The sequence below is a fragment of the Galleria mellonella genome, unplaced genomic scaffold (genome assembly GCF_026898425.1).
Source record: "Galleria mellonella isolate WM207_F2 unplaced genomic scaffold, CSIRO_AGI_GalMel_v1 utg778, whole genome shotgun sequence".
In the NCBI taxonomy this organism is placed as follows: domain Eukaryota; kingdom Metazoa; phylum Arthropoda; class Insecta; order Lepidoptera; family Pyralidae; genus Galleria; species Galleria mellonella.
This window is the reverse complement of record NW_026442150.1, coordinates 583,794-598,219: the sequence shown is the minus strand read 5'-3', so window position 1 is coordinate 598,219 and position 14,426 is coordinate 583,794. Positions and strand designations below refer to the sequence as shown.

At 39.6% G+C, this 14,426-nt stretch overlaps 1 protein-coding gene across 1 annotated transcript in view; it reads left to right on the top strand.

Annotated features, from left to right (window-relative positions):
- The window catches only part of LOC113509564 (1-phosphatidylinositol 4,5-bisphosphate phosphodiesterase epsilon-1-like), a 195,406-nt gene that overhangs the window by 72,308 nt on the left and 108,672 nt on the right, over window positions 1-14,426 (top strand). Inside the window, exons 3-4 of the mRNA XM_052901273.1 lie at window positions 5,730-6,013; window positions 7,277-7,392. Coding sequence (XP_052757233.1) covers window positions 5,944-6,013; window positions 7,277-7,392 — 186 coding nt within the window. The 5' untranslated portion in view covers window positions 5,730-5,943. The remainder of the gene's footprint in view (window positions 1-5,729; window positions 6,014-7,276; window positions 7,393-14,426) is intronic.

Genomic DNA, 14,426 nt, shown 5'->3' with positions numbered 1-14,426 from the left:
CCTGTACTTTATGCTACTGTATTTTACTTGAATTTTATTTATTTATTACTACATATAATATATGTAATAATATATGTACATGGCGTACTTAATGCTAAAAGCATTCTCTCCCAGTCAACCGTAGGCAAGTGTCAGAATACTCGAATGTGGTACTACTAATTATTGATATACATACATACTAAAATTACATATATAAACGAATAAATATATATAAATAACAAATATACTTACACATATATGACATATACTATATTATACACGAAATTGAGAATAATATAAAGCCGACCTCACGATGACATCACGACCATAGGAAAAGCCACGGGATGTACCTAACTAGTGGAAACATAATCGCTCTACGCTAGCAGTCAGACTAAAACTTGACTGTAGTAATAAGAAACGCTCTTCACATATATCTAGTAGCAATGTAAGCTTCGATATAGAGAAATGCCAAGCGTGAATCGCTTGCCGTTTTCAACCGACTTGAAAAAGAAGGTAGTTTTTAATTCGCTCGTCCTTTTTATGTTTGTCGCCTCATAACTCCGTCAGATGTGAACCGATTTGGAAAAATCTTTTTTTTTTATCTGAAAGGATATAGTTAGATTAGTTTCGCAGAAATTGTATCAAAATCGGTTAAGTAGTTTAGTTTTTAAATACAAATAACTGATTTTGCCATAACGGAAATCGACTTTTTTATTTGTGGAACGCAATCTTTATATCTGAAACGATTGTTTTTTTATATTACCCAAACCGTGGGTAAGAAAAAATATGTCTACAGTCGTAGTCTTTGATAGGAAGGGCATATTATTTAAGCTCTTATAAATCGTAATTTTTTTAAATCTCCTATAATCTTTTCTGTCTATCTACACATACACACTCAAACACAGATACGCATAAACACACACACACACACATACACACACACACACACAGAGAGAGAGAGAGAGAATGAAATATACACACATATACAAGTAACACGCACGCACGTGCACACGCCCACGCCCACGCACACGCACTAGCGCACACATACACGTATACACGTATACATTTATTATTGCCCTTCAATACGAAAGTGGTTAAAAATAAATCGCCAATAACTCCAGCTAACGCTTCGTAACTGTATATATATATATATATATATATATATATATATACATATATATATATATATACACACACACATATATATATGTATATAATGACCCACGCAAACTTTGTGTGCTTGTAATGAATTGGGTAATTCAATCAAATGTTTGCCAAGTTACGATCAAGTTGTTAACTTGTCTATGTGTTTTATACTGGCACCCACTTGTTCTCGGTGTGGGACGCTTGATGAATGGAGCTGTGATCGATCAGTTGATGAGAATACAATGGGCCGCTACTTTGGATTGGATACACGTGGATTAGTGAAGGGGAAAAGGGATTGTTAGTAATGGAGACTGAGAATCCCATTGCTCGCAATATACCCAACCAGGTCGAGCTACTCGCGGTTCTCCCTATATTCTATCATGGTTAATTCCTGATGAATTCATCATGATGGGCTAACTGGCCTGTTTTCATTCTCATCTATCACCCTTCACTGGTGCTCCGCCAGCGTATCCCGTTAGCGCAGGCGGGGTTACCATACCATTTTCACCGATTAAAAAAAAACACTTGGATTAGTAATACTAGAAGTAGTAATACCAGTGGGAGACTTTGTACAAAAGTCGATTGCTCGGGTACCTCTGTCCCATTCGTGTTTCTACCGTGAAGCAGTTGTGTTTGCATGGCTGTGTTTCGGAACATATCATTTCTTAACAGTCCACTGATGGACACAAATCTCCCCAGAGGGGAAGGGATTGTTGGTAATGGCAAGGTTAGTCTCCGTTGATATGAATGCACCCTATCAGGTCGACCTCCACGCAGTTCCCCCTGGAAACTATCGTGACTAATTTATCGTTGAAATCGTCATGAGAGGCTAACTGATCTGCCCTTTAATCTTCACCTATCACCTCTCACTGGTGCTCCGCCAGTGTATACCGACAACGCAGGCGGGGTTACCATACCATTTAGACCCATTAAAAAAAAATTAAAAAAAACACAAGCTTCCTCTTGGGAGATTTCGCCAGTAGCTGCCACGCTTGACAGGCGGATTGGCAACCGCAGTTAGGCTTAAGAGATGTTTTAATAACAACGCTGCTGCCCATCTTTTGCCCTCCCTTAGTCGCCTCTTACGCACCCACGGGTAAAGAAGGGTTGACTCATTCTATGCCGTAGACACGTTAGATAGAAAATATTTGTATTTGGATCCCCTTTACCTGATTAATGAATGAAAAACGACGAGAAGTACAAATAACTTGACTTGTATCACACAGGTGAAGCCGGGGGAGACGTCTAGTTTGTAATATTAGCAAGGAAACGATGCCAACACTGTAGAAGCCTTTTCTATAGCAAAACAAATTATCAGATATTTGGTAGATATCGCGTAACATTGAGAAGACGGCCAAGTGCGAGTTAGACTCACGAATCGAGGGTTCTGTACAAATTATAATTGATAAAAAATATATTGTTAATACTTTCGTAAGCATACATTATATTTTTTTATAATTTGTATAAAACAAAGTCGATGTCGCTGTCTGTCCGTCCCTATGTGTGCTTAAATCTTTAAAACTACACAACGGATTTTGAAGCTGTTTTTTTAATAGATAGAGTGATTCAAGAGGAAGGTTTATATGTATAATACATGCATAATATTGTAGAGAAACACTGATAAATTTAGAGGTTTCTAATGTGATGTCGTAAATAAACACATTTTTGCGTTCACATTGCAAACTCTGTATTTGAGGTTGTCACTCCATCTAGTAACTCAAAATATAATAATTATTGTGGTGAATTATTTATATTGTATGTTCAAAAAAAGCGTTCACGCTCACTTTTTTACTTTATCCGAGCAGTAAGTGCTTTATATTATTCTCAGTTTCGCGTATAATATAAATAGTATATGTCATATATGTGTAAGTATATTTGTTATTCATATATACTTATTCGTTTATATATGTAATTTTAGTATGTATGTATATCAATAATTACTAGTACCGCATTCGAGTATTCTGACACTTGCCTATGGTCGACTGGGAGAGAATGCTGTTAGCATTAAGTCCGCCATGTACACATACTATATGTACTAATGAATAAATAAATAAATGAAATATATTATTTATGTAAGTATGTATCTATATAATACAATTTTATCTTTGGCTGTTAAATTGGTTACACAGGTTACACTCTCGGTTCGTTGCACGCGTCCGTGTAGCCTAACTTCAGGCTGCAGCTGAAAATCAGTGCTTTGCTTTTAAGCAAAACCGTCACTGAGCTGTAGCATATTTGGGTCACTGCGACACACGTGGCGAAACCATATTTCCATATTTCATCTTTTGTTGTATATTTTAAAGATTGTAAATAATTTGATTGTATAAATTCATTTGTAAATTTACGTGTGTCATAACATGGCTCAAATAAAGTGTTTATCTATCTATCTGTCTAACTCCAACTAGCAAACTTGAGTATTTGATATTAATACCAGCTGGATATCTCCTTGCGTTCCTGAGATATAAATCTGTAAGTATATCCTTTCAAATAAAAAAGAATTTTTCAAATAAGTTTACAATTGACGGAGTTATAAGGTAGAAAACAGTCGAATCGAAAACCTCCTTATTCTAAAAGTCGGTCGAAAAAGGATCTTGACAGACAGATTGGAAATAAAGTGGTCCCCTAAGGGTCCCACCTTTATTAGGGAACCCTAAAAACGGACGAGTCGAGCAACCCCTCCGTGCGGAAGTCCTATAAAAATGCAATATAATTCACCACGTTTAATACCGAAGTACGTACTACACTACCACTCAAATAATCTCTCAAGAACTCGACGGAGAATTGGACGCTGAAATTGAATATATGACGAAGCACTGTCAAATAAAAAGATTTGGGAAAAGTATCGAATAACAGGTGCAGATGCGTAGACAGTGTTGCCATAAGGTAACTTTTTATTTCTCCCCAAATTTCAAATCAAATTTTTTTTTTTTTGCCTATCACCACAGTCTCTCTCTACGTCTATTATTTTATATTATTTATTATAATTACCTAACAAGCTGACGGCCCACCTGATGGAAAGTGATAACCGTCGCCTATAGACATGAGCAGTACCATGGACATAATAGAGTATACTGTTTCGCCCATGAGGACTCGGGTGTTATTCCTCTGTACCTAGTAAATTCACGCTATATCCCACCCTTTAAACCGAAACACAGCCATGCAAACACAACTGCTTCACGGTAGAAACACGAATGGGACAGAGATACCCAAGCAATTGACTTTTGTACAAAGCCTCCCTCTGGTAGACTCCAGTCTCCATTGAGAATAATACTCAGTGAGGTCGTTGTTTCCCCTGGAAAACACCACGGTTAATTCTTCTGGAATTCATCACAATGGGCCAATTGACCTGTTTGCATCTTTACCTGTCATCCCTCACTGGTGCCCCGATAGCGTAGGTGGTCTTACCATTGCATTGCCATCTATAAAAAAACCTTCGATTTTATGAGAGTACTAGCTGTATCCTATGGTTTTACTCGTATGAATCTCTGCATAAAGTGCAACACATCCTATGTGCTAAGTTAGAATATAACCTACCCGTATAGGGAGGATAATGGATTGTTAAGAATGGGGATTAATAGCACCATTGTTAGCAATACACCCTGTTAGGTCAACCTCCTCGCGGTTACCCTTGGAAAAGATCGTGTTCTATTCCAAGTGAATCCATTACGATAGGCTAACCTTTTCATTGTCACCTGTCATCCCTTACTGGTGCCCCGACAGCGTATATCGTTAGCGCAGGCGGGCTTGTCATTCTATTATTTATTCAAAACCGTTCAATAGTTTTTGTATGAAAGAGTAACAAACATCTATTCATCGGTATATACGTTTCTCAACTCTCAAATAAATTAACCGAAATTTTTCTCCAACAAAATTTTTTTTTTACCTAATAATGGGGAGAATACATAATCTGGCAACACTACGTAGGTTTTCGTTACGAGGCGCGAGTATTTCACGCAGCGGGTATCACGTGACTAGTATTTGTAGTAAGCGATACTCTACTCCATTAGATTGATTGCTGAAATGTGCAAACGTGACAGGCCAATATTGCCATAGTATAAATAATCCAGCAGCAGTACAACTTCTTTTTTAATATGTATGTTTTACGGCTGTGGAAACAAGTCCTTTGATGTCTCTGTTTTAAAGTTCGAAATGTCGAATATTGGCACTTATGTCGTCATAGTCGTAGAATGCTGACGGATCTGACAAAGATTAAATATACATATTCGTCAGTTTTTTTTTTATACAACTTAGAATGGCAAACAAGCTAATGGCCCACACGCTGAAAGTGGTAACCGTCGTCTATAGACATGAGCAGTACCGTGGACATAACAAAGTATACTGTTTAGCCCATGATACCCCCCACGCGTTGCTATTCCTGAGGACTCAGGTGTTATTCTGTAAACTCACTGCCATATCCCACCCTTCAAACCGAAACACAGCCATGCAAACACAGCTGCTTCACGGTAAAAACACGAATGGGACAGAGGTGGCCAAGCAAACGACTTTTGTACAAAGTCTCCCTCAGTCTTGTAACATTATTTGAATTATTAAATTTGATATTTTTCTACCAGTTCTTGTACAAAACAACTTTTTTATTGTTACAGATAACCGTTGAAGAATGCGCGTAACAATGGCGACCGCCGCAAAATTCCACATGGGCTCACAACAGATGGCGCTGCACCAATCATGAAGTTCAATCCTACCACCACTAGATGGCGTGCTTTTAAAACATTAAAGTGTCAGTGCAATTGATAAATATTGTGTTGATAGTGGTTGCATTATATATATATATATTTTTAGTGTCAAAGTGCTTGTGAGATGATAGAGGGGTCCAGACACGGGCCCAGTGGCGCCTCGACGGGGCATGATTTTGAAAAAGATGATGAAAGTAAGTATTGTCTTGTCTCTCTTCGAAAAGTAATATTTTTTGTAGATAGTAGATAGGTTTTCCCAAGAGACTACAGCATGGGGTTCTTCAAAAGGGGGGTAAAGAGGTTTTTTTCAGGGTCGGCAACGCGCGCGTAATACCTGTGGTATTGCAGGCGTTCATAGGCTACGGTAACCGCTTACCATTAGGTGGAACGTATGCTATATATGACACAGCCATGCAAACAACTGTTTCACGGTAGAAACACGAATGCGACAGAGGTGTCCAAGCAAATGACTTTTATACAAAGTCTCCCTCTAGTGGTATTATTTATTATCTAAAATTAAACCTAAAACTGGATATAGAGAGTACGCAAACACGCTCGAACTACTGCAAGTCTAGCGAACTTCTTCCAACTGTAACGTATGGTGCGGTCATATTACTCGAAAGTTACATGAAAAAACCGTATTTTTTATATCGTCGTAACACTACTTCGTATGTGAATGTAACAAACAATTAATAAAGAACTTATATTTTTTTTTTATACCACTGAGGTGCCAAACAAGCATACGGCCCTCCTGATGGTATGCGGTTACCGTAGCCTATGAACGCCTGCAATACCAGAGGTATTACGCGCGCGTTGCCGACCCTGAAGAAACCTCTTTACCCCCCTTTTGAAGAACCCCATGTTGTAGTCTCTTGGGAAAACCTTGGCAGGGAGCTCATTCCATAATCTGAGTGTTCGTGGGAGAAAACATCTCTGAAACCGCGTTGTACGCGACCATTTGGGCTGTAGGGTATGAGGGTAAACTCCCTGTCGATGGCGAGCAGTGCGATGATAGAAGGTGGCCGCAGGCATCATATTGAATAATTCCTCTGAGCACAATCCGTGGTACAGGCGGTAGAACACGCAGAGTGAGGAAATCTCTCTTAAAACTTAGGATTCGATACCGCTTGCAAGCCTGGGATCATCGACAATTCTCATAGCTCGTTGTTGCACTGAGTCGAAGGGTTCAAGCTGGTATCTAGGTGCTCCCGCCCATAAGTGACAGCAATACTCCATATGGAACCGGATTTGCGATTTGTAAAGCATTATTCGCTGATCCGGCGTGAAGTAATGCTTCGCTCTTTTTAAGCACACCGAGTTTTTTGGATGCCAGCTTCACCTTATCTTCGAGATGGCCACGGAACTGTATGTCACTAGAGATGTCGGCACCAAGGATCCCATTGCTTTTCTGTCAATCTGTCATTCGATATTCTAATAAATCTTATCTAATTTCCCAGGTTCAGTGCCGGAAGACACAAGCTATGAAGAACTCACGTCACTGAAGAGTCTGCTGCACTTTCCCGAGGAGGTGGCACTGAGGCTCACTGACACTGAGTACCAGCTGTTTTATCAAGTAAGTAACAATTTTGATTTCTCCTTATTGTGAAGTTATTGGAAGATGAAGTATGGAAGGCTCAGAGTTATTTATCTCTTTTGAATTGTTCATTTATGCCATACAACATATTACCAGAGGGAGACTTTGTACAAAAGTCGATTGCTTGGGTACCTCTGTCTCATTCGTGTTTCTACCGTGAAGCAGTTGTGTTTGCATAGGTGTGTTTCAGTTTGAAGGGTGGGATATGGCGTGATTTTACTAAGTACAGAGGAATAACACCTGAGTCCTCAGGAATGGCAATGCATGGGGGGGATATCATGGGCGAAACAGTATACTCTGTTATGTCCACGGTACTGCTCATGTGTATAGGCGACGGTTACCACTTTCCATCAGGTGGGCCGTCAGCTTGTTTGCCATTCTAAGTTGTATAAAAAAAATACCGGGACCTACTCGGCGATACAGCAATAGCACGTATGGTTAATCCTAATTAATTGTCCACTGCTTAAGATGGGCCTTCCTTTTACACTGCCACAAAGAACAGCCATCTTCACCCATGCATTTCTATCAATATACCCTATCAGGTTGACCTCCACGCAGTTTCCCATGGAGACTATTGTAACTAGTTTATCGTTGAATTCGTCACGATGGGCTAACTGACCTGCCTTTTCATCCTCACCTATCACCTCTCACTGGTACCCCGCCAGTGTATACCGATAACGCAGGCGGGGTTACCGTGCCATTTTCACCCATTAAAAAACGATAATGCATTTGTGATTGCCGCTCCATCTACCGAAGTTGATCAAGGACCTTTCCTCCACATCGGTTGTCGGTTCTTCGAGCTATGTAATCAGCTCATTTCCACTTCATCTTGCTTGTCCTTTGGGGTTTGGTTCTTAAATCGAATTCTATCATCTACAACTAATAGTTCTTGCTAGAGGGGAAGGGGCTGTTAGTATGTTAGTAGACGCTAGTGTCTTAATTGCTAGCAATAAACGTTATCAGGTCGACCTTTACGCGATCTTCCTATCGCCTGTACAATGGATTGTGCTCAGAGGAATTATTCAATATGATGCCTACAGCCATTTTCTACCATCGTACGGCTCGCCATCGACAGGGAGTTCATTCTCATGTCCTACAGCCTCAACAGTCACGTACTGCGCAGTTTCAGAGATGTTTTCTCCCACGAACACTCAGGTTGTGGAATGAGCTCCCTGCCGAGGTTTTCTCAAAAGACTGCAGTATGGGGTTCTTCAAAAGAGGGGTAAAGAGGTTTCTTCAGGGTTGGCAACGCACGCGTTCATAGGTAGAGGTGTTCATAGGCTATGGTAACCACTTACCAACAGGTGGACCGTATGCTTGTTTGCCACCTCAGTGGTATAAAAAAAAATCATCGGGATTAATTTACTGTGAATTTATCACAATACCCAACTGATCTACTTCCATCCTCATCTATCATCCCCCACTGGTACTCCATCAGTATGTACCGATAGCGTAAGCGGGGCTACCATTCCATTGTCATCATGGAAAAGAACTCGAATACGTATAATATTCCAAGCTCTAACTCAAACCCATTACCGGTAAAATGAAAAGTGACTCACGTAACATCAACGCAGGCATGCCCTATGTATTGATTTTGTCTAAATTTAAACAGACCAACCCTTTAGACTAGGGTTGCCACTCTCCCATTATTTACTTACAGTCGGGACGTTCGCAGAACTTAATGTAAATATGTGCAAATCTAGTATGTTCCAAGTAACTAATTTGTCCCAACACCCAAACTAACTGTACTGTTGCTCAAACTCACTGCTGTACATCTGTTCTGATTCAATAAGACATAATGAAAATGAGTCCGCCCCTTCCTTTTCCGTGGATGTCGAATGAGGCGAATAAAAGAGCTTAACAATCGAGAGATTGGCAGCAGAGTCCGTCTTACAACATCACCGAAGACTAACTGCGGTTGCCAACCCTGTCAGTCGTAACAACTATTGGAGGAGGCCTATGTTCAGGTCAACGGCTGGTATAATGATGATGATGATGATGATAAAATAAACGAATTGTCAAAAACAGTTACTTCCACACACAACCATTCTTTGGTATCAACTTCCAGCAGCAGTATTTCCGAATCGACACGACAATCTTTAAGAAAACAGCATATTCTGTTTTAAAAAGCCGGCAGCACACCTGCAATGCCTTTGGTGTTGTGGGTGATCACGGGCGGCGGTAGTCACTTACCATCAGGTGAGCCGCATGCTCGTTTGCCCCCTGTGTTGTAAAAACAAAAGAAAAATACAATCGAATCGAGAATCCCCTTCTTTTGGAAGTCGATTGGAAATACATTCAAGAAAATTGAAATAGAATGTGTAAATTTTATACATGTTATGTAATGTAAATTGTAAATAATGTATTTTGTAAATTTTGTATTTTGTAAATAATTAAATTTGTAAATATAATTTACATTTATTTACAAAATACATAGAAGGTATTTTGTAATAACATTTGTAAATAATGCAAAAATTTCTATATCTATCGTACACTCAGAATAGATTTGTAAAAATTCGTGCATCCCAGAGGTAGACTTTGTACAAAAGTCGATTGCTTGGGTACCTCTGTCCCATTCGAGTTTCTATCGTAAAGCAGTTGTGTTTGCATGGCTGTGTTTCGGTTTGAAGGGTGGAATATGGTGTGAATTTACTGGGTACAGAGGAATAACACCTGAGTCCTCAGGAATGGCAACGCATGGGGGGTATCATGGGCGAAACAGTATACTCTGTTATGTCCATGGTACTGCTCATGTCTATAGGTGACGGTTACCACTTTCAGCGTGTGGGCCATCAGCTTGTTTGCCATTCTCAGTTGTATAAAAAAAAAAATTGAAATAGGTCGCTTAATTGTTATACATGTTATGTAATGTAAATTGTAAATAATTATATTTGTAAATATAATTATTTACAAAATACATAGTATTTTGCATTTACATTTGTAAATAATGTAATGTAAAAATAATAAATAATGTATTCTATATCGGACACTCAGAATAGATTTGTAAAAATTCGTGCATCCCAATTTCTAAAAGGTGCTCCCAAAATGTCGAATATTAATTATTTTTGTCACTGGCATGAACTGGTTATTTGGAACCTGTGATGTGGGTACAGTCATTGTTGATATAGGTAAGAATGATTTGTATTGTAAAAAAATCATTTCCGTTCGATGACGATGTAAGAATACAATAAAATCACATTATATTTGTTATAGACAGCGAATTGACGTGAAATTATATTTGATATACAGTAAAATTTCTTTATTCAAGATTTCTATATTCACGTTTTCATTATTCGCGGATTAAAAAATGGCAACTCAATTCCTATATTCGCGGTTTACTTTATTCGTGGTTTTTTTTTATGCAACTTACAATGGCAAACAAGCTGACCGCCCACCTGATGGAAAGTGGTAACCGTCGCCTATAGACATGATCAGTGCCATGGACGTAACAGAGTATACAGTTTCGCCCATGATACCTCCCATGCGTTGCCATTCCTGAGTACTTAGGTGTTATTCCTCTGTACCCTGTAAATTTACGCCATATCCCACCGCTCAAACTGAAACACAGCCATGCAAACACAACTGCGTCACGGTAGAAACACGAATGGGACAGAGGGGCTTTGTTGATGTTTAAAGATGAACGCTGCTGCCCATCCCTCGCTCTCTCTTAGTCGCCTCTTACTACACCCACGGAAAAGTAAGGGGTGGCCCATTGTATGCCGGGATTACACGGCGGTAATATTATATATAGAGGGAGAGGGGATTGTTAGTAATGCAGACTACCAGTCCTATTGCTAGCAATATACCCTGTCAGGTCGACCTCCACGTGGTCCTCCCTGAAAACTATCGTCCTGAATTCGAGGTGTATTCATCACGATGGGCTAACTGACCTACCTTGTCATTCTCACCTATCATCCCTCACTGGTGCCCCGCCAGTGTATACCGATAGCGCAGGCGGGGTTACCATACCATTATCATCCATTAAAAAAAAATTATATATATAATATTAAATACAAATTTATTTTTCTATCTATCTACTTGTATAAGTTTGGACGGATTGCTAATACAAAATAATTTAAATACGCCAACCTAAACTCCCTATAGTCACGTATATGCATATGATACTGGCAGCGTTGTGCAGTGTGTGCTCTGCACAACTGCACCGTTGCAATCTGGCATCGATCCTGTTGAGCTTCGTCATGTCATTCCAGCGATATTGCTGAATGAGCTATTTCGTTAATAGAAACGAAAAATGTTTCTATTCTATACAACTATTTTAAACTGCTCTCCAACAGCTACTGTAATACACTAGTACTGCCCCCTAGGGAATCTTTTCCTAATTTGAAGTTCCTGGGGGGAAAAGGGATTAATAGTAATGGAGACTAAGAATCCCATTGCTAGCAATATATCCAACCAGGTCGACCTCCTCGCGGTTCCACCTGGAAACTATCATGATTAATTCCTGATGAATTCATCATGATGGGCTAACTGGCCTGTTTTTATCCTCATCGATCACCCGTCACTGGTGCCCCGTCAGCGTATCCCATTAGCGCAGGCGGGGTTACCATACCATTTTCATCCAATAAAAAAACAAAAATTTGAAGTTCCATCCTCTATCCTTTTGGCCAATTAGGCGTTCAAATCCTCTATTAATAGTTTGTATTAAATTTCAAGTGATCCAGTATGTTTAGGTAAAGTTAACAGTATTAATTAACTATAAAGTTTCTTTGATTGAATTAATTCGTAACATTACGTCTATGTGGGGTTGTAGGTACGTCTGTCAGTTTAAAGCTCGTCTTATCACCGTAGGCGATCTCCGCAGACGACTTAGTGTAACATATTTTAAAGTGAGTCATAAATTAAGCATTAGTTTTTGCCCATGATACCTACCCATGCGTTGCCATTCCTGAGGACTCAGATGTTATTCCTCTATACCCTGTAAATTCACGCCATATCCCTCCCTTCAAACCGAAACACAGCCGTGCAAACACAACTGCTTCACAGTAGAAACATGAATGGGATAGAGGTGCCCAAGCAAACGACTTTTGTACAATGTCTCGCTCTGGCTACATATTCAATAACATGCAAATCTTTGTAGGTATCTGTATAGGTTTGGTCCCGGCATAGAATAGGCCACCCCTTCCTATCCCGTGGGTTTCGTAAGAGACTAAGGGAGAGCAAGGCATGGGCAGCAGCGTCCCTCTTAAAACATCTCTAAAGCCTGACTGCGGTTGCCAATGCGTCTGCCAAGCATGGCAACTACTGACATGACATCCCAAGGGAGAGGCTTATGTTCAGCTGTGGACAGCTTAAGGCCTGATATGATATACATACATATACATATATATTGTATTACACATACAATTGTATTAAAAAATACCACCTCTTAGAAGTCACCAGAGTTAACCAGAGGGAGACTTTGTAAAAAGAATGGCAACGCATGGGTGATATCATGGGCGAAACAGATTACTCTGTTATGTCCACGGTACTGCCCATGTCTATAGGCGACGGTTACCACTTTCCATCAGGTGGGCCGTCAGCTTATTTGCCATTCTAAGTTGTATAAAAAAAAAGTCACATTGAAAATACTACGAATTAAAAACTTTTTAAAACACAATTTAAGTTCGCACGTGTTATTGATCTTTTAAGACTTGGAATAGATTTTGTTTTTTAATTCTTCGACAAATGAAGCGTGAATCCCGTACACCCACGCCATTACGGTGGGCGTCGAATTAGAATCATGGCGTAACAATAGGGTGGCAATTGGGAGGAGAAGGGATTGTTAGTAATGGGGGACTAGTAGCGCCATTGCTAGCAATATACCCTGTCAGGTCGACCTCCTCGTGGTTCTCACCTGTCATCCCTCGTTGGTGCCCCGCCAGTGTATACCGATAGCGCAGGCGGAGTTACCATTCCATTATCATCCATTAAAAAAATACGGTTGCAGTTTAGAGGTAATAAACAAACGCACTTTCACATTTATTATATTAGTAAGGATGATAATGAAAGAGAGAGATGGTAGTATCAGTCGGACAACGCTTGGCATCGATCCGATGGTCCCAAGATCGAATCCCGGCCTGAACCTTTGTACTTAGAAAATTGTCATAAAATATTTTATATATTTATTTATTTTACACTTTATTGCACCAAGTAAAAAGAGATATAACAAATACAGTAAATATTAATGAGAAGTGATACAAAAGGCGGCCTTATCGCTAAGCAATCTCTTCCAGACAACCTTTGGGTAGAGGACATGGAAAAAAAGACAAAGGGTAGGTGGCGCACTGTTATATAAATATTATCATATACAAACATATATACATACATACATACATATATACACATACATATATACAATATATACACAATTAAATATATACATAACATACACATACTTAACAGCACACATACAACAGAAAAAAATGACGAAGGGAAACGAAGAGAGAACACAGGAAAATAGTACTAAAGTGAGAGGTAATAGGATTTAACATAATATGTATCATTTAGGCATGTAGTTCTAGCATAGATTATGCCACTCCATCTTTTCCCGTGGATGTCGTAAGAGGCGACTAAGGGAGAACGAGGAATGGGCAGCAGCGTCCCTTTTAAAACATCCCCAAAGCCTAACTGCCTTTGCCAACCCGCCTGCCAAGCGTGGCAACTACTGGCAAAACTCTCCAATACGGAGATCTATATTCAACATTAGACAGCTTGGCTTATTTTTTATAACAACTTAGAATGGCAAACAAGCTGACGGCCCACCTGATGGAAAGTGGTAACCGTCGCCTATACACATGAGCAGTACCATGGACATAACAGAGTATACTGTTTCGCCCATGATACCCCCCCATTAGTTGCCATTCCTGACTTAGGTGTTATTTCTCTGTACCCTGTAAATTCACTGGCATATCCCACACTTCAAATCGAAACACAGCCATGCAAACACAACTGCTTTACGGTTGAAACACGAATGGGATAGAGGTACTCAACCAAATGACTGTTGTACAAAGTCT